This window comes from Balaenoptera borealis (genome assembly GCF_965194805.1).
Source record: "Balaenoptera borealis genome assembly, chromosome: 11".
Lineage (NCBI taxonomy): Eukaryota > Metazoa > Chordata > Mammalia > Artiodactyla > Balaenopteridae > Balaenoptera > Balaenoptera borealis.
In genome coordinates this window covers 98,850,893-98,870,352 of record NC_138868.1, presented here as the reverse complement: position 1 = coordinate 98,870,352, position 19,460 = coordinate 98,850,893, and the positions used below count along the sequence as shown (strand labels likewise).

The following is a 19,460-nucleotide window of genomic DNA, read 5'->3' as shown; positions in this document are numbered from 1 at the left end:
ATAATGATGATTATTATACTGATTTTGCAGGTGAGGAAGTTGGGGCTTGGGAGGTTAAATGACTAGGGCAAAATTGCCCAGCTAGTCAGCCACGGGGCGCGTCAAAACCGGCCCCTAAGCGCGCTCCTCTGAGAGTCCTGGGTGACTCTGCACCCTCACTGCCCCAGGAGCCCCCCCAAGAGCCCCTGCCGACCCTCAAGGAAAGAGGCCCGATCCTACCTGCTCCTCCCTCCAAGCACCTTTGCCCTCCAGCTCCATTATAGATAAAGCCTGCATGTTCACGGTGATGGAGGGACTCTGGGGGCCCCCCCATGAGCCTAAATGTGATGGGGGTGCTGAGTCGAGGTGAAGTGGGAAGAGCACAGGGCTGGAAATCTGAGAGACATGGACGCCAGCCCTGGGCCTGCTAGTGCGTGACCTTGGGCAAGTCAGCGGCGCTTTTCCCATTTGTACAACAGAGAACTTAAGATGGATGACCCCTTCATCGAGTGGACACTCTCAGATGCCCAGGAAGGGGTTGATGGTCCTAACCAGTCTTAACTGGCTGGAGCATGCACTGGACACAGCTGACTCCAAGTTCCTGAAAAACAACTTGGGCAAACATCGTACGGTTTAGTCTGAGTAAGATCTGGAGGATGTGCAAGTCTTTTGTAGCAACAACTAAAGCGACCTTAACAGTGAGGGTAGGTAATAGGTGCAGTGCAACTAACTGATAATCACCCTTGTTTCAGTAGTGGGGAAATCTGGGATGGATTCCCAAATCTGATGTCTCCGCGGTGAGACTTGGTTCAGGCTGTTTCGCTTCTGTCTGCTTCAGTGTCCTCTATGTAAAGTGTGGTCATGGCTGCCCACTCCTTGGGACCTTGGGAAGATTCAATTGTATGATGGATGTGGAAATGTCTTCTTTTACTTGTGGTAAAATATATATGACATGAGACTTTAAAAAAAAGATGGATGACCCTTTAGGGATCTCAAAACTCCTCAATTCAGAGGTTCTGTGTTCCTTCAGCGGACCCACCCCAGCTGCAAGGACTGGGGGTAGGGCAGGAGTGCTGCCTGCAGTGCAGGATTTTAGCCTCTAGGGGGCCCCCTTTGCACAAGTCATTATCACCATGAGCAGTCTGTGATGGGTGCTGGTAGGGGAGAACCCCTGGGAGGCCACAGGGCCCTGACTCCACTTGAAACAGAAGTCTTAGATCAGTGAAGACGTTGGGCTCTACCACACGAGGATCCCCCACCGCAGCAGGTGACCATGTCCAGGGAAGAACTCTGGGATTGGGTCGGGAGACCAAGGTCAGGCTCCTGCTCAGCCACTCATCACCGCCTCCCCCAAACCGCATGGGCCTCCTTTTCCTCATCAAGGATTTGGCCAAGTGATCCTCTCAGGTCATGCCAGCTCAGACAGTGTAAGATTCGCAGAAGACTCCTGCTCGTCCCATAGGTCAGAAAGCAGGGGAGCAGTCTTAACTCTTGGAACGTCCAGCGTTTCCAATCCAGGGGGTGAGGGCAGTGGCATCCCCCCATCTTGGGAGTATCTGCAGAAGCTGAGGAGAGGAAGCAGATGGGACCTGGGCTGGAATACTATTTGTTGCTTGAAGGGCTACAGAGGTAGGGCAGTCCCTGCCTCACCCTGGGGTCTTTGAGGGGAGCAATTGGAGTGGCCAGGACGTGCTGAGACTGATTGCCCCGTGTGGTTTATGAAAGCCAGCTCAGCTCTCATGCTTTCCCTGAGGTGTGAATGCATGGTGCGTGGAGACCTGCATGCCTGTGGGCGCACGCACATGCAGAGGTGTGTCTCAGCGGTGGGCCAGCCTCTCGTGGAATTAGACTGTGTGGTCCCTGGTTGAGGTCTGGCCAGCTGGGGATGGAGAGCAGGTACAGTGGGAGCCTGACCCCCCGCAGGGCCCTCTGACAACTGCTTTCCTTGTCTTTCAGCCCATGAGGCTCCCAGTTCCTACTGAGTGCCGCCCTGAAGGATGTCCCAGCTCTCCTCCACCCTGAAGCGCTACACAGAATCGGCCCGCTACACAGATGCCCCTTATGCCAAATCGGGCTATGGCACCTACACTCCCTCCTCCTACGGGGCCAACCTGGCTGCCTCCTTCCTGGAGAAGGAGAAGCTTGGTTTCAAGCCCGGCCCCCCCACCAGCTTCCTCACCCGTCCCCACACGTACGGCCCCCCCTCCATCCTGGACTATGACGGAGGCCGCCCCCTGCTGAGACCCGATGTCATCGGGGGTGCTAAGCGTGCGGAGAGCCAGACTCGGGGCACCGAGCGGCCTTCAGGGAGTGGACTCAGTGGGGGCAGTGGATTCTCTTATGGAGTGACCACCAGCTCCCTCAGCTACCTGCCCATCAATGCCCGCGACCAGGGGGTAACCCTGACCCAGAAGAAGTTGAACAGTCAATCAGACCTGGCCCGGGATTTCTCCAGCCTCCGGACCTCAGATAGCTACCGGCTAGACCTGGGCCGCAGCCCCATGCTGGCCCGCACGCGCAAGGAGCTGTGTGCCCTGCAGGGGCTCTACCAAGCAGCCAGCCGCTCCGAGTACCTGGCCGACTACCTGGAGAACTACGGTTGCAAGGGCAGCACACCGCAGGTGCCCACCCAGGTCCCTCACTCACGAGTCCCTGAAGTCCTCAGCCCCACCTACCGACCGAGTGGCCGTTACACTCTGTGGGAGAAGGGCAAGGCCCAGGCCCTTGTGTCCGGCTGCTCCAGCTCCCCAGGGCGAAACACCATGGTGAGTTTGCCCGAGGGACCCGGTGATGGGCTGGGGAGGCAGCCACTGATGAGGAAAGGACTCCCAACTTAACCGATGATCGAAGGCAGAGGTTTTCCTTCCCAGGCCTCACAGTGGCTTCTCCTGCAGCTCAGGTGGGGAGGAGCCAGGGAAGTTACCTCAGCACGTCCGGTGCCCTCATGGTTTGATGCCTTGCCCAGGGACTTGCCCACTCTCCCCAGGAAACCCACTTCATGACCTGTGCACTCAACGATGGCCCAGCAGTGATCTTGGAAATGCTCAGCTACCCTCACGTACACTGGGATTCTTATCCTCTACTTTCCCACCCAACATGCCAGGGTCCCCTGCAGGCCCTGCCCCATCCTGGACTGACTGCTGAGGCCCCCAGACCACCAGTGTGCCCCGTGGTAAGAGAGGACCCCTGGCCCTGATTGCATCTCTCCTGCTGCTCAGGCTTTTACCTCCCAGTCCAGAGATGTGGCTTAACATTGGGACATAAGACATCAGGAGAAGAGGGTATCTCCTCTGATGGACCCTGCCTGGCTCAGGATAGGGTGTCTGGACAGGAGTTGTTCTCACGTGTCTTTGGAGAAAATGGTGCAGAACATTTTGTCTAGGGCTTTAGACGATCCAATCCCTCTCTACTCCAATAGTGCCTGGGCTTGAATAAGGGAAGAGGCTCTGCTGGAGACGGAGTAAGGGCTGGCATGGCCCCACCCACATCTAATCCCTGAACACACCTCTCTTGGGGCACTGACTACAATTCTGCCTTTTCTGTAGTCATTAGTTTACCCATTAGATGGTGAGCTCTCATAGGATGAGAAAGAAATCAGATCTCTAGATCCCTCACCATGTGCCTAGCTCAGTGTAGAACTCAGCTGACGTGCTTATCATGTGGATGGATGGGTGGATGGATGGATGGATGGATGGATTGGTGAGTGGGTGAGTGGATGGACGGGTGGGTGGATGGATGGGTGGTTGGGCGGATGAGTAGGTGCATAGAAGGACAGGCAAGCATATGGGCAGGAGAACTGGGTGTTGTGTTGCCTTCATTGCTCTATGTACCCTCGTCCTACTCTTAGGACACGTGTCTTTTGGAAACAATAGCTATGCCATAGCAAGAAATGCTGCATAGGGGGCTTGTCCTGAAAAATGGAGCAGGGGTGCAAGATAGGGGTGGAGCTTTGGGGCACAGATCTTGAAGCTTGTCATAACTAAAGGTCTTGAGAGGACAACTCTGATACCATTACTTAGAGAGTCTTGGCCTTGCTGGGCCGTCTGTGAGGTGCCATGGGAGATGCAAAGGCTGGTGCCTCCCAGAGCGTTCAGGCCCTGAAAGGGCAGGGCTGGCTATGTCGGAGGGACGAGGAGTGGCACACGACAGAGCTGGCCCGGGAGAGAAAGACATGCTCTCAGGGCACGTGCGCTTGTGGTGGAGCATGATTCACTTGAACAGGTCTGGTGTTGCTCATCTCAGGGACAGTCAGAAAGCAGCTCTCAGTGGAGGGGCTTGGGTGCTAGAGGCCTCTGAGGGGCGCCCTCCCTTTGCTCAAAAGAGAAGGGCTCTTTTTCTTTTTTTTTTATTTATTTTTGGCTGTGTTGGGTCTTTGTTGCTGCGCGCGGGCTTTCTTTAGTTGCGGTGAGCGGGGGCTACTCTTTGTTGCGGTGCGCAGGCTTCTCATTGTCGTGGCTTCTCTTGTTGTGGAGCACGGGCTCTAGGCATGCAGGCTTCAGTAGTTGTGGCACGTGGGCTCAGTAGTTGTGGCTTGCGGGCTCTAGAGCTCAGGCTCAGTAGTTGTGGCGCACGGGCTTAGTTGCTCCGCGGCATGTGGGATCTTCCCAGGCCAGGGCTCGAACCCGTGCCCCTTGCATTGGCAGGCGGATTCTTAACCACTGCGCCACCAGGGAAGCCCGAGAAGGGCTCTTTACGGGGCTCAGTGTTCCTCAAAGTGGGGTCTGCAGACTGCCTACCTCAGGATCACCTGCACAGCTTAACAATTCAGGGGTCCGGGCCCTAACCAGACCCCCCGAATCAAATTCTCTAGTGAGAGTGCCTGGAAATCTGCCCTTTTCACAAGACTTTCAGGTAATCTTCAAGCACACTGAGGTCCGAAAACCTCCCCTCCACAGACTAAACTGCAGAGCCACTCTCAGGCCCAATCCCAGGAGAGCAGGGCTTCCTCCTTCCCACACAGGCATATTCCAAACCTCCCGGGAGCCTGCTGCCCTCCGCCCCTTCCACAGGGACACCCCAGCCCCACCTCCACCCCCAGGGCCAGGGTGAGGGGAATTCTGAGAGAGGACCTCAGAGGAGTGGCAGATTGACCCGGAGCAAACTCAGTCACCCTAACGTCCCTCCTCCCATCCAGAAGCAACCCACAACACAGGGAAGTAGCCAGCAGCCTGACAACTGAGCTAGCGTTTCACTGTGAGCTCTCGCTCGAGAAGATGCTATCAACTGGGAAAGGCCCCTCGTGGGCTCAGTGGTGTAAGACCTTGATTTAACCTCACCCTCTCTCTCCTCACCACCCTCACCACACCTCTGGAGCTGACTACATCTTGCTGGCGTGAGATCATCCCTGTTCGTGTGGCCTGGACCACTTCTTCCTAGAACCAGGTCCAGTTTCTTTTCCGATCTCCATCTGGGGATCTTACCGTCTCATTCATTCATTTACGGTGCTCGGCTTACTAGCAGCATAACCTCAGAGAAGTTCCTGAACTTCTGAACCTGTTTCCTCTGTAAAACGAGAGCAATCATAGTTCCCACTTCATAGATTGTCGTGAGGAATCAAAGGTTGGCGTGTGAAAGGGCCTGGCACGTAGTAGTTGCTCCATACATGTCAGTCCTCCTTGCCCCCTTCCAGGTGCTCCGGGAGGCAGGAGAGGTGTGAGCCATGGCCCCTGCCCTCGGGCATATGCACAACTAACTTGGGGAGATAAGTTCCCAAAACAGTTGCAGTAGGAGGCCTCCCTAGGTGTTTTGCAGTGTCATAGGTGATGGGGAAGGGAGAGGTCATCCAAGGCTGGGATGGGCTGCTCTGACCGCTGGAAGAACAGTTTGCCTCTTTAACTTTGGACACCTCTCATCTGAGCTGTTTCCTCACCCATGAAGGGAATGGTCATGCCTGCCCTGCCCACCTCCCAGCGATGTCATGAGGTTCAAAGCACATAATGGATGTGGAGGAATCTGAAACCAGTAACATACGATGGGAGAGTCGGTTTAAACTTAAGGGGGGAAAGGAGATGATGGAAAAGAAGGGGCATTTGGCAGCTGACTAGAGTAGGAGAGGGGACCACCGTTGGGAGGAACAAAGGTGAGAAGAAAGTGCATACTGGGGCGGAGCCAGCATAATCTGACTCCTCTGGGGCAGCCGTGGCCCCAGGGCTCTCCGAGTAGCTGACCTGAACTACAGTGGAAGTACAGTAAAGGGAGGTCACAAGCAGGGCCACCCACCGGGGACTAGAACAGTTCTAACCAGACTCAGTCCCCTTGTTAATAGTAACAGCCCACATGAACTTGGACTGTCACAGACTCAGCTGAGCACGGGTGAAGAACTGGTGCAGGGGGACAAGAATTCTGAATACCCCCCCACCCCACCCCCAGCTTGCTTAAGTACCAACTAAATGCCACTCCACGGAGGGTGCAGCTCAGCCTAGGACAGTGAGGGCTGCCCCAGGCTCCACCTTATGACAGACTGAAGAGGAGGGAGGCGTGTTGGTTCAGAACTGATTAAAAAAAAACAAAACAAAACAAAAAACCTTTCACTACCCTCAGTGGGGACTCCAAACCAGGAAGCCAGGCCAGGTGAGTTGGCCCTGCAGAGAGCCAGGGGCCCAAGCACCCAGCCTGGTCACATCCCCCCTCTGCCCCACCTCTCCTGTTCCCTTGGGCCTATGGAAGGACAAGCTGTTCCCACTGAGCCCTTCCAGGGCTGCGCTTTAACCCCTACAATCCATCCTAATCCTCCTCCGCTCCCCACCCCCTCCAGCTGCTCCCTCCCCAGCCCTGGCATTCTGCCTGCTGGCCTCAGCCCTGCGCTCACCCTGCCCAGCCCTGCCGAGGCCACCCTCTTCTTTCCCCAGGAAGAGCCGGGGTTGGCCTGGGGCCCTCCAGAGCACAAGCCACGGGCCGGGCACCTGCTGCTCAGATGCAGGGCCTGAGCCGGCCTCTTCCACACCCGTGCCCTCTGTTCTGGGACCTGTTGCTAGGAGCAAACGTCCTGGGCACCTGGAGTACCTGGGTCCTATTTGCCACTGGGGCTGCTGACTCATCGCGCAAAGCCTCGGGTTCCAGCTGTTCAGTGACAGGGAGATTATATAAGCCGAGGTCATGTGATTTTTCTCTCGGGTGGGACTTTGGACTTGACTGCTGCCAAGCAGTGGGGGGAAGGGAGGAGTTTTACTCCAAAGAGAACCACTTGAGGACAGCAGGGGCTGCCCTAGGGCTCCTGGGTGAGAGGTGTGACCTTCCTCTCTGTCGCCTGCCTCCTCACTGTTCACTCAGCCACACAGAACTGCATGCCTGCCGTCTTATTTGTCCAGCTTGGCAGCCTGAGACCCTGGGGCTTGTCCTCACCCACTCGGCCACCCAGAGGAGGGTGAACTTCCTCAGGGCCTGAATCTGTGCTGACAGCATACGAAGGTCACACAGAGGAGCCCTTAAGCCAGAGGGGTCCCACGGCCAGGACTAGTACTAGCTGCTGAGAAAGAAAGGGCAGTCGGTCTGTAGTCTGTGGTTAGAATGAGCCAGACACTGGTGTCTCCAGCCCTTGAAGACCGGCTGTGGGCTATGACCTGGGTGGCGGCCTTGGTGCTGCCTTACCCAGGCTCGTTTTCTCAATCAGTGCCCCGCACTGTGCTCCCTGCCTCCCCCTCCACCCCGCCTCGGGGATGTCTCCATGAGTTAATGTGGCGCAGGGGTGGGCTCAGCAAGGCCGAAGTTAATCCAAGCCTGGCAAAATGTTCCCTGCCCCTGGGAGAGCCGCTCCACTGACCATCGGCTACAGAAATGAACAGCATGTTCAGGGCCCAGAGCTGCACACGTGGCCCCCTGCACCCTCTCACCTCAATGGGTATGTAAAAACTGGTGCCCCACACAGAGGTATAAACGAGAGAGGGAAGTGTGTGGGCCTCTGGAATCCAGCTGGTTCAGGCCAGACTGCCCAGGGGCTCAAAGGAGTACAGAGCTCTTGGCCTCCTGGAGTCTGAGTGATGCAGGGAGGCGGAGCTTCCTACAGACCTAGGTACCGCTGGCTGGCCCTCCCTCCGCAAGGGCAATCGTGGGCTGAAAGCCAAACCTCCTAACAAGGACTCTGAGCCCCTACCCGTTCAGTCAATCAGGCCACCAGTCTGTCCCATTTGCGGTGGTAACGGCAGGTGCGTGCAGGAGCAGGGCCTAAGCAGTGTTTCCAAATCCAGGACCAAGCTGCCCACTAAGATCTGAGGGAGCAAGGTATTTGCCGTCTTGCCTTCGTAGAGCTAACCCTGACTTTAATTTATTTAAACACTCCATCCGTGCCAGGAAGGATCTGAGGTGAGAAAGTACCTACGGGGGAGGCAGGCCAAGCACAGGGTCTGAGAAATGGCCGTCTCGGGCTCCAGGAATGAGCCCTGCAGAGATCAGCTCAGTGTGTCTGAGGCAGAAAGTCACGGAGCCAGAGCCAGATTCAGATCCCAGAAGACTATATGCTTTACCCACCCCACTTCACGAAATGGCACTGAGGAGAAAGGGTCTCACGGGGGCTTGGCTAGTTGAGAAATGACCACGGTTCTTCCTCGGCTGTGTCCTGCAGCCGTCAGACCTGCCTGACAAGACTGGACCCTGTGTGAATTCTTTCCGCCCCGGCTTCTCAAAGGGCTCCCATGCAGGAGCTTTCCCCAGCTGGGCCTCCCCTCTCCCAGCAATGCCCCTAACCTCCCGCATCCCAGGAAAGATGGGGAGAGCTGGCAGAATGTCATGATGTCCCGGGGTGGCTGGCCTACGTCATGGGGAGACAGGCCAAATGCTCCAGGGGGTGAGCACCTGATAGCGCTTCCTGCAGCTCGCTTACTCAACATGCAAACCCAGACTCGCCCCACCCTCTGAGGCTCAGTGGGACTTCCAGGATGCCCAGCGGAGCCTGCTCGGGCCCCCTTTCATGATGAGCTCAACCCCTTTATTAAGCACCCACTAAGAGCACCCACAACGCTGCCCTTCAGGAGGTATCAGTGTGATGGTACCATCAACACACAAGCTCACACCACTTACCGAAGTCTTAGAGACACTTATAACACAAAGATAAACACATTAAGACAAATTCATACAGTGGAAACTGAATGCTAGTAGACTGAGGGTATACAGGGATGGTGTTTAGAGCTGGGTGGAGTTCACTGGAGAAGGCTTTGTGGAAAACATGAGTTTTGAGCAGAATTTACAGGTTGGTAACTGGCAGAGAACAGGAAGGGCATTCCAGAACCTCCTGGTAATTGTTACTAGCATGGGTTTTGCTGTAGGACGGGTCTGGGTTCAAAGCCCCACACTGCCATTTACCAGCTGTGTGGTCCTGGAAAGTCATTTGACCTCTCAGGGCTTAAGGTCCTTCATCTAGAAAATAGAGGTAATAGTTGCTACGTCACTGTGTTATTATGCAAGTTAGCTGGGATAATATATATAAAGCACTTAGCAGTGCCTGGCATTTAGTAAGTACTTCATCGGTGGCAGTTTTGTTTTTTAAGCGAGAGAAGGCAAGTGCTTAAGCAGGTTGGTTGGCAGCGGGGATCAGAGAAGAGTGAGGGTGGTGACGGTGGTGTCGTCCGGCCTATGGATGACAGTCTCACAGAGACAGGGCTACCTGAGGTTTCCAGACTGGATAGAAGAGTCGAGTGTTTCAGGGCAGGGGAGTGATGTGATGAAATGCAAGCCTTGCTGCAGACAGTGTGGGACTGGCTCAAAAGGGTGTGGTTAGGAAGAAGGAAGCATGGAGGAAAAGGCTGTTGCATTTTGTCCAGGGTCCAGGTTTGGTCACCCGGCAAGGAGAGTGACGGTGGAGATACCCCTCCTAACATCAAGCCTCACTTATCACGCAGGAGAACGCCCTGCGGCTCCTGCCACCTGCGCACTCCTCCCACCACCGCTGCTGGAACACACGGGGCAACCGTCTGTGCTCCCCTCTCAATAGCACAAAATTGCTGTTTCGTGGGAGGCCTGGGGTACAAGCCATACATGCGTCCTGGACACACTCCCCATGTGGCTGTGGTCGTGTGTGCCGTGTGCGTGTACATGTGGGGATGACAGGCCAAGGGAAACAGAAGGAGGCCACAGATGAGTAACAGCACACACTGCTGCCTCCCAGAGTATTTTTAAATGCTAAAAATACTGGCTAAAAATAGCCATCAAGCTCCAAACAAGATACTTTCTCCAGGCAGATTCTGTGTGGGTCCCTGATAGGTGAGTGGGGTGGAGCCTCAGAAATCTTCAAGCACTGCTGCCCTTAGGGTCACAGGAGTACACTCACCCCACACCAGCTGAGCACCTATTTCTCCACCGTGGTGGTACTTTCTCCCCATCTCCCAAAAACAAATCAAAATTTGAGATTCTAGGAGAGATGGAGTTGGGTAACTGGGTAGAAGAGGCCAGAAACGGTTCCTTCCTGGGGCCAAAAGGTACGGTGACATACTCTAGCATATAAACATATGGGCATTGCCTCTCTTGGCAGTGGGCCAAACTAGGGCTGGAGGGAGGAGGGGTGCTCAATGCCGAAGCCGTGGAAATCTACCTTCCTAACCTGGGCCCTGTGACCCTCACGGTCTGTGTCGATGTTGGGCTCCAAGAAAGCCCTGAATGCTGAATCCCCCCTGAATGCTGTGCAAAAGTTTGTGCGTGGGTGCATTTTTCCCTGAAAAAAATGAGTACAGAGCTTTCATCGGGTTCTCAAAATGATCTGCAGCCCCCAAAAAGTTAGGAATCGTTTGCCGCCTTGGGGGAAGCTCACCCGGCTGACACTCGTCCTTGGAGACGTGTCCTCTGCGGGCCTCAAAGACAGTTTCTCGAGTCCCAACCCCGAGGTGGGTCCCGGACTCCGCGCTCCGGTCCTGCCGGCCCCCGGGGGCTGCCAGGTCTCTGCGGCCCGCGGGCTCGGTCGGCGCCACGGGGCTGGGGGCAGCCAGGCGGTGGGCGGGAAGCGCGGGGTCTGGCGGGGGCTCAGCCTCGCTCGGGTCCGCGTGCTGGTGCCCGGGGGCGGGGCCCAGCAGGGGCGGAGCTGGAGCCCTGGTCCCGCCCCGGCGCTGACGTCGCGCGGCCAGCGGCGCCGGTGGGGCCGCCAGTCGGCCGGAGAGAGAGAGAGAGAGAGAGAGCCGGTGCAGGGGCGGTTGGTGGCGTGCGCCGCGGAGGTTGAGGCGGAGGAGCGCGCGTTCTGCCTGCCGTAGCGGTTGCCGCCGGGCGCCGTGGACGGTGTCCTGTGGCGGCCTCGCCGGCCTGGGCGTCCGGGCCGTGGCATCGCGCGGTACTACCCCGCGCCCCCTTGGCCAACGTTAGGCGAGGGGTCGAGCCCGCCGCCCGCCCGTCAGCATGCGCACCTCGTACACCGTGACCCTGCCCGAGGAGCCCCCCGCAGCCCCCTTTCCCGCCCTCGCCAAGGAGCTGCGGCCGCGCTCCCCTCTCTCCCCTTCCCTGCTGCTCTCCACCTTCGTGGGGCTCCTGCTCAACAAAGCCAAGGTACGCGGGGCCCTTTTCCGGGACCCCCAACGCCGAGGGCTGGGGTTCCGCCTCCTCCCCGGGATGCCCTCCCTCCCGCCCCCTGCTGCCGCGCGCCGGGCCCGGGCACGGAGGGTCCCCAGCCCCCACCCCTCCTTTCCCAGGGTCTCCCGGCAAGGAACGCCCCTCCCCGGGTGATCTCACGCTTACTCGCGGCCCCCTCCCCTTGTTAAGGTCCCAGCCCCTGAGTCCTCCGAACCCCCCTTCCCCCTCCCTCTCGTCGACCCCGGCACCAGGTGGCTCTTGGACTCTTAATTCCTGGCACCTATCAGGACAGGTGCAGGAAAGCGTAACCTTGACTAGTTCTCGGTGTGTGAGGGAACGGGCAGCTCGCTGGACTCCGCGGGCGTGACTCCTCCAAGGCCAAACCCAGCAAGAAAGGCTAGTGGGAAAGGGGCCACCTCCCCGACACTCAGTCCCAAAAGGCCCTTTCCCAGAGGGTCGGTAACAGGGGTCCTTTGACCCCGTGAAGGGCAGAGGAGTTGCAGACGGGGAAAGAGGTCAACGTCCCTTCCCTTCCCAGCCCTCCCCAGTTCAGCTAAGTGGGCACTGGATCCCTCAAATGACGTAGCCGCCCCAGAGTGATGCTGGGGCTGAAGGCTGGGCCCTGCCTCCTCGGGGAAGAGAGAAGGGGGCAGAGCTTGACAGGTCTTATGTAGCAGCACCAGCTCCCGTGTTGGCAGTGTGTGCACTGCCCCGTGCCAGGGCCACACCAGGCTCCTCGGCTGCAGCCAGGACTCATGGCTGACCCTCATGGCACAGGTGAAGTAAGCCGGAAAGCCCTTTCCTGGGGTCTCGGGCGTGAAGACACAAACCTCCATCAGCCTTTCTTCTGCGGCCGGTGTTCCCAGATGTTTCCCCCGCGTTAACATAGAGCAGGCTCTTACGAGCCCCCTGCTCCTTCCCTGGGAGGGGAATGCTGTCTGTTTACTGGCCATGCAGGTGGCATCTACCTTCTAGAACAGTGGTTGCTACTGAGTCAAATTAGGTTTGCTGATGGCTAATTTTAAGGAAGTTCTTGACCCGAACTTTCTCCGCTCTTTGCACTTGAGTTCCAGCATCCCAACTGGAGTCGTTTCCTTGTCTCCTGGTGAGAGGCTGGCTGTGCAGGGTCTCTCCCAACTTCTCCAGTTTTGGCCTCTCCCTGTCGGCCCTGAGGTAGGATTGTTTTTTCCGTAAGAAAGGTCACTCCTGGGACATTTTGTTTCTCTCTGGAATGGAAACTGCTGACTTTCCCTGCAGCTCCTGATTTCCTATTCATGGCAGAAGAATATCTGGCCGGGCAAAGAACAGCCCTGCTCTCCCCTCCACTCCCACCCCCTGACTTCTGTCACCCAGCCGCCTTCTACACAGAGTGCTTAGAAATTGGCAAGTAGTGTTGAGCTCAGGAAATTTTAGACAAAGGCACAACCCAGAACTAAGAGGGTCCCAGCGATGCCTTGAAGGAGCCTCCCCCATCTCTCCACCCGCCAGGCCATAAGCAGGGGTAGATCCTCAAGAATAGTAACCGTAGATCGTGACCTGTTCTTCTTGACCTTCCCTCTGTTGGGTCACAGTTAAAAGTGTCAACACCACAGGAATGCTTCATTAGAGAGATGCCTCCAGTCTCCCACTGCCCCACCCCCACTAGTGCTGCATGACTGCTGGCTCACCCAAGGGCCCGCTTTGGTAGACAGTGACAGTCACCAGCGGTAGAATGCTTTGCTCCTGTGGCCTGTTTAGACAGATGTTGTCTGAGGCACAGGGGGTAAGAACTAATAAAGCACTGCCGGAAATAGGTGTAAGAGTGGGTGTTCTGGGGAAGAAAGAGCAGGTATTTGGTCGTGGGCAGACTTGAACGTTTAGTTCCGAATGGGCAACACGGAGACGTCAGTGTTTCTTTGGGCCCCATGTCTACTTCAAAATGCTGATAAGGTCTTTGTCCAGGGAATCATCTCTGTTGTGGCCCTCTGGAGCGTCAGGGTTTAGATTGTCGTGAAGGTAAGATTTAAATTCTGTGTTTGGGGCCATACACTGCTGTTCTTCAGCGGGTGCTTATACCCCACCTGCTGCCAATAGGCTTTTCTTTCTAGCTGCAGGTGGACAGCAGGTCTCTCTGCTGGTTTAGGTATTTCCTTCCCTACCTATTAGTGTTAGACCTAATAATTGGCAAGGAGGGATCTTCCCACTTGTGGGATCAGCAAGGCAATACCTGAGAAAAGCCCTCCTTCAGCCTGCCTCTCCCCAGCCCACCCCCTTATGCTGACAGCCTCATGGGCTTTGAGCTGCTGACAGCACACGGCATGAGTAATTTTAGCTGAGTTATTTCAGGCTCCTGTTCTGATCAGGCTTGAGCTGGCCCCACGCATGCCCCAGCCAGTGTTGCTCCAGAGCTGCCTGCTCCCAGGTCCCCTCCCTGAGAGAGAGGGTGGAAGGCTCATCTGTAGGCCGATGCTTTAACCCTTTGAGCCTGAAGGTTTTCTCACTCCTTGGAGGTTGGGCCAGGATCAGCCAAGAGACCTGGACAGACAATGCGCAGAGTCCTCAACGGAGCACCTGTTCTCTCTCCCACCCCCTCACCGGCCTCCACAATAGGGACAAGAGCAAGAGTAGCGCCTTCAGCCAGGTGCTTACCTCTGCTTGGCCGCAACCTGCCATCAGAAGGATTCCCAGCCAGTGGCCAGTCAGGGTGTTGAAACCTGAACCAGGCGAGGAGGATTCTCCCAGGCTTTAATCAGCCCTCAGGAGCTGAGCTCAGCTGGAAGGAATTCCACCTGTCTCTGGCGATTCAGAATGGCAGGCCAACTAGAGTTTTTCCCCAGCTGAAGATCTAAACTCAGTTGAGATGTTTTGTCATTGAACTTTTCAAGACCTCCTTGAAGTGCTCATTATGACAGCTGCTTTAGATATCAGACATCTCAGGATACTAATGTAGGTCACTTGAGAGAGTGCCTGGATTTGGGACCTGGAATTTCTTGGAGCCAGGTATATGAGCTCCTGGTCTCTGGCTCTAATCTCCAGTCTCCAATCTGGCAGAGAATGAAAAGTAACATAAAGATGGGGGAAAACACGTAGTCGATAAAAGAAAGCAAAGCTTTGAAGAATATTTTTGTTGTGTGTTGAAAATGACAGGCATTCCACACCCCTCTTTCCTACAACGTACGTAGACTGAAGTTGAAGAGAGAATAATGTGTGCGGCTTGATGCCAGTGGCTACAACTGGCAGAAGGTTGCAGAGAAAACCTAACATAGGCCGGGCGTCTTCCTTCAGCCTGAATATGCCGCGTGTTCTTTGCTTACAGAATTCTAAGAGCACCCAGGGTCTGGCTGGTCTTCGAAACCTTGGGAACACGGTGAGTTCTTCCTAGCCCACTTCTTTCCTGAGGCCACTCCCTACCATCCCAACTGGGACCGTCTAACCAGAGTCCCCCTCCTGGCTCCAGCTGACTCCCTACCCTCTAGGCCAGCTGGTACCTGCCCTTCCTGGCTGGTGTTTTACAAAGTTGCCGGGCTCTTCCTCGCCCCCGCCCCCAGCAGGAAGCCCTGCTAAAGAGGAGTCGCCCTTTGAACTGGCAGCTTAGCTACTTTCCTGGATCCTTCTCCTCGAGGACAGCCATCACTTGCCACCCACTTCTGTCCAGCTCCCCCACTCCCTTTTGTACACCTCTGTAGTAAATAACCAGTTACATCACCTGTGCCAGCAGTGGGAACTTGCCTCACTTCACCGCTTTACTTACGAAAAGAGGCACTTGAGGCTGTGGGAGGATACATTGCTGGGCCAGATGGACCAGAGGGCTCTAGGTGGGAAGTAACTAGACGTGCCAGCCAGGGTCTTTGTTCCGCGGCTGACGTGCAGGTGGTCTCTCGCAGTGCTTCATGAACTCCATTCTGCAGTGCCTGAGCAACACCCGGGAGCTGAGGGACTACTGCCTCCAGAGGCTCTACGTGCGGGACCTCGGCCACAGCAGCAGCGCACACACAGCGCTCATGGAAGGTGAGGGGCGCGGCCCTGCTCCCCCTCAGGACGCTTTTCCCACTCTGCTGTCGCTGCACTAGTAGTTGTGTGTCATGTGTTCCTCTCCTATTTCTCTTTCTTTGGCTTCTTTTAGTTGGGACTCTAGTTTAAGAATTTCTTAGAGAAAATGGCTCAGCTGTCCTCCACGCCCCTCTCTACCCTCTCCTTTCAATAGAGTTTGCAAAACTAATCCAGACCATATGGACCTCATCCCCCAATGATGTGGTGAGCCCCTCTGAGTTCAAGACCCAGATCCAGAGATACGCACCGCGCTTCGTCGGCTATAAGTAAGGGCCTTGGGGACGTGACCTCCCCGGGGTGGGTGGCGGCAGCAGCAGGTTCTAGGGGCCAGAGGTGTCGCTCACTCCCTTTTCTTTGGATTCAGCCAGCAGGACGCTCAGGAGTTTCTTCGCTTCCTTCTGGACGGGCTCCACAATGAGGTGAACCGGGTCACAGCGAGGCCCAAGTCCAACCCCGAAAACCTCGACCATCTTCCGTAAGTAGGAGGAGAGTGCTGGGGGCAGAACTACACAAACTTCTTTGGGGGTAATGATTTGGGGAGAATTTTGGATATTAAGAATTTAGATCCCTAGGCCTTTAAACTTATCATGGTTTGAGCTCTGACCCAATTATCTTCCTCTCTCTGGGTCCTAGTGATGATGAGAAAGGGCGCCAGATGTGGAGGAAATATCTAGAATGGGAAGACAGTCGGATCGGGGGTAAGTGCGGGCACGGGGGGAAATGCCTGCCTTCCCTGCTAAGTGCTTTGCCTGAGCAGAGCATGAGAAGCCCATTCTCCCGGGGACCCCTCCTGCTACCCAGTGCCCAGCACCCAAAGGTCTGAGGCAGGAGCGGTGAGAAAGGAGACACAGTGTTTAAGCATCGCATGTCCGTCTCTCCCCAGATCTCTTTGTCGGGCAGCTGAAGAGCTCCCTGACGTGTACGGATTGTGGTTACCGTTCTACAGTCTTCGATCCCTTCTGGGACCTGTCTCTGCCCATTGCTAAGGTACGCACCCCTGTCCCCCTGCTTCGGAAACTCCCGCTCTTACCCTTTCATGTCAGCGACCTCTGACCTTCATTTTTCTCTCTCCCAGCGAGGTTATCCTGAGGTGACGTTAATGGACTGCATGAGGCTCTTCACCAAAGAGGACGTGCTTGATGGCGATGAAAAGCCAGTAAGTCACCCTCCATGGCAGCGAGAGTGCATCTCCCTGAGCCCTCTCGGGGGCGGACCAGCCTAGGAGTTGCTGGATTCACCTGTTGGCCTCTCTCGTGAGTCCTTCCCAGCTCTGTCTATCCTGTCTTTCAGACGTGCTGTCGCTGCCGAGCCAGAAAGCGGTGTATCAAGAAGTTCTCCATCCAGAGGTTCCCAAAGATCTTGGTGCTCCGTATCCTTCAGCTCGTCAGGGCAGGGACTTGACATTAGAGAGTGACTGATGACAAGGGCCCAGGTGAGGGCCAACAGAGTAGGAACCTCAGAAAGTCAGGCGGCTTTTCTTCTCCCGCGTGCCCTTCTGCTTCCTGAGAAGCGCAGTCGCCCTCAGGGGCTCTGTCTCCTGTTCTCTGACTCTGTTCTTGCCACCCTGTCTGTCCTTGACTCACACCAATACCAGATCTGAAGCGGTTCTCAGAATCCAGGGTACGAACCAGCAAGCTCACAACATTTGTGAATTTCCCACTAAGAGACCTGGACTTGAGAGAATTTGCCTCAGAAAACACCAGTAAGTATTTTTCGGCTGGAGGCACAGAACCAAGGCACAAGTGTCTAAGATGCAGCGGGGAGGCCAAGAGGTGGAGGGACGCTGCTAAGGAGTGACACGTGGAAACTGGGAGTAGCGGCAGGAGGGGGGGGCCCGGGGGGCAAGGGATGCCTCGGGGGCTTGACGCCTTGTGCTTCCTCCTCAGACCACGCTGTTTACAACCTGTATGCTGTGTCCAATCACTCCGGAACCACCATGGGCGGCCATTACACAGCCTACTGCCGGAGCCCGGTGACAGGCGAATGGCACGCGTTCAATGACTCCAGGTGAGACAGGCCTCGGGCGCGGCTCCCAGCTGCCAGGCACCTGTACCTCACCGGAAAAGGTCAGGGCCAAAAGAGGTGTAGCTGTGCATTTGAAGACCCTCCAGAAGAGGGTGGCCTCGGGTGTCCAGTAGATCAGAGACGGGCCCTCACGCTCCCCCGGCCGCTCTGCCGCGTCATGGGGCCCCGTGGCCGCCAGGCTGACCTGTCTTCTCTCCACAGCGTCTCCCCCATGTCCTCCGGCCAAGTGCGCACCAGCGACGCCTACTTGCTCTTCTACGAGTTGGCCAGTCCGCCCTCCCGCATGTAGCAACGAGGAGCTACATCTCATCCTTCCCCGTGGTGGCCCTACACCCTAAGTTTTTTTTAAAAAGGCAAAAAAAGGCAAAAAAAAAACCCACCTGACTAATAAGCGAAAAATAAAGGAAAGTGAAGCTGCCGAACAGGAGTTGCTGCAGCCTGGCCGGGGTCTGGAGTGGGGAGCCTGGTGTCCCCGAGCCCCGCCTGGCAGGGAACATCAGCAGGACACAGACCGAGCCAGCACAGTGTCCCTCGGCTTCTCATGTTTGCATTTGTAAGCTTGTGGTTTCTTCCTGTGTGTGATAAACAACAGCCGTCTGTGGGGAGAAAAGATCCTCATCCACTGGCCCACTGGCCGAGGCTCCAGCCCCCGCCTCCCGGAAAGACAGCGCCCTCTGGAGCCTGCTGGGGAGGATCGCCGCCCGTCTTCACCTGGACCCTGTTCACCGGTCCAGGAGCAAGAAAAACATCCATGAGCCAAGAGCCCTCTTAACGCTGCTAACTCCAGGGGGACAGATGAGGGGACGTCTTTGAAAAAAGCTGTTTTTGGTTTTTAAAAGCCCACCTTTTTTTTTTTAATTTACCGTAACTAAAGTTTTCAGACTGGAGATGCTCTCTTTCACACCTCTTCACAGCTGGGACGTTGTGCTGGTCATTTTTCTTTTTTTTCCTTAATTCTTCAAAATACAGCTTTTCTCGTGCCAGCCCCCAGTGGTGCTAGGTGGGAGTTGGCCAGGCCCCAAGCACAGCCGCAGTAGACTGGGCTCTGACAGGTTTTTTGTTTGTTTTTCTTAACGTTTTGGATGGAATCTAGTTGCCTCCAAGAATTGTGCCTTATAGCATTTGGGGACCAGGGGGTAACTGCCCCTCCCTGAAATATCCCTCAGCCTCTTCCCTTTTCCCCAGTGCCATGTTCAGAACCGCGGGGGAGCCTCAGGGTCGTGCCCGTAGCCCCTGGCTTGTTTTGCATTGCAGTGAGGTGAAGAGGAGAGCAGGTAAAAGGAGATTTCTTCTGATAGTGTTAATCAAGTTCTTCCTCTAACCCAGCCCCGGGCTACTCCCCAGCTGTTGGAAGGATAGCACGAGCCCCTTACCCTCGAGCTTCTCTCACCTTTAATTTATTCCTCCTTAACTTGCTTTTTCTCTCCGAACTTCCTGCCCCACCTCCCCTTCTCAGAGCCTCCTGATGTAGGCCCTTTGGACCGAGTTTCTCAGGGATGCCCATGCCGCCCCCAGCTCCCCTTGGCATTGGTCTACAGTCAAACCTGGGAGCTGGAGCCTGGGTGTTTGGGGACATCTTGCCTCGGTTGTATGGTTCTTTCCCATGGGCTTGATTCTGCCCTAAGTAGTTGGGCAAAACTCTGTGCTGTCCCCTAGAAAGAAGCTGTTCAGCACCAAGGCACGGAGGTCTGTGCTTGGAGCTCTCTGCACACCCACACAGCTGGGCCCCACTTGTGCCCCTCGGAGCCCAGAACTTTCCAGTGTTCCCAGGAGGCATCAGAAAAAGACACCCTGAGTCTAACTGGCCTGACACCCTTCTCCAGGGAAGACCTGTGAACCTGAGCCAAAGGGCTGGTGTACACTTGTTTACTGTGTAAGCAAGAGTAGAAGAATGTGTGATGTACAGTGGAACCTTGTACAGAATAAATAATAGCTTTAAGAAATAA

The 19,460-nt window shown here is 55.9% G+C and overlaps 2 protein-coding genes across 9 annotated transcripts in view; one reads left to right on the top strand and one right to left on the bottom strand.

The window, feature by feature from the left end:
• Positions 1 to 11,218, bottom strand: part of LOC309605192 (uncharacterized protein) — a gene marked incomplete at its 5' end in the record, with an annotated part of 34,246 nt that extends 23,028 nt beyond the window's left edge. Inside the window, one exon of the mRNA XM_082340669.1 lies at positions 10,715 to 11,218. Coding sequence (XP_082196795.1) covers positions 10,715 to 11,218 — 504 coding nt within the window. The remainder of the gene's footprint in view (positions 1 to 10,714) is intronic.
• USP2 (ubiquitin specific peptidase 2) overlaps positions 1 to 19,460 on the top strand; it is a 25,885-nt gene extending 6,425 nt beyond the window's left edge. For 3 of the 8 annotated variants that reach the window (XM_082340662.1, XM_082340661.1, XM_082340664.1), the window contains exons 2-13: positions 1,936 to 2,744; positions 14,756 to 14,806; positions 15,324 to 15,447; positions 15,644 to 15,755; positions 15,854 to 15,964; positions 16,123 to 16,187; positions 16,373 to 16,476; positions 16,565 to 16,645; positions 16,780 to 16,858; positions 17,084 to 17,191; positions 17,376 to 17,496; positions 17,716 to 19,460. In XM_082340662.1, the coding sequence (XP_082196788.1) occupies positions 1,977 to 2,744; positions 14,756 to 14,806; positions 15,324 to 15,447; positions 15,644 to 15,755; positions 15,854 to 15,964; positions 16,123 to 16,187; positions 16,373 to 16,476; positions 16,565 to 16,645; positions 16,780 to 16,858; positions 17,084 to 17,191; positions 17,376 to 17,496; positions 17,716 to 17,803 (1,812 nt within the window). In that variant the 5' untranslated portion in view covers positions 1,936 to 1,976 and the 3' untranslated portion in view covers positions 17,804 to 19,460. Of the gene's footprint in view, positions 1 to 597; positions 684 to 1,935; positions 2,745 to 2,965; positions 3,152 to 11,082; positions 11,437 to 12,527; positions 12,634 to 14,755; positions 14,807 to 15,323; positions 15,448 to 15,643; positions 15,756 to 15,853; positions 15,965 to 16,122; positions 16,188 to 16,372; positions 16,477 to 16,564; positions 16,646 to 16,779; positions 16,859 to 17,083; positions 17,192 to 17,375; positions 17,497 to 17,715 lie in introns of those variants that run through there. The other 5 variants (XM_082340668.1, XM_082340663.1, XM_082340666.1 and 2 more) reach the window with 5 other exon arrangements.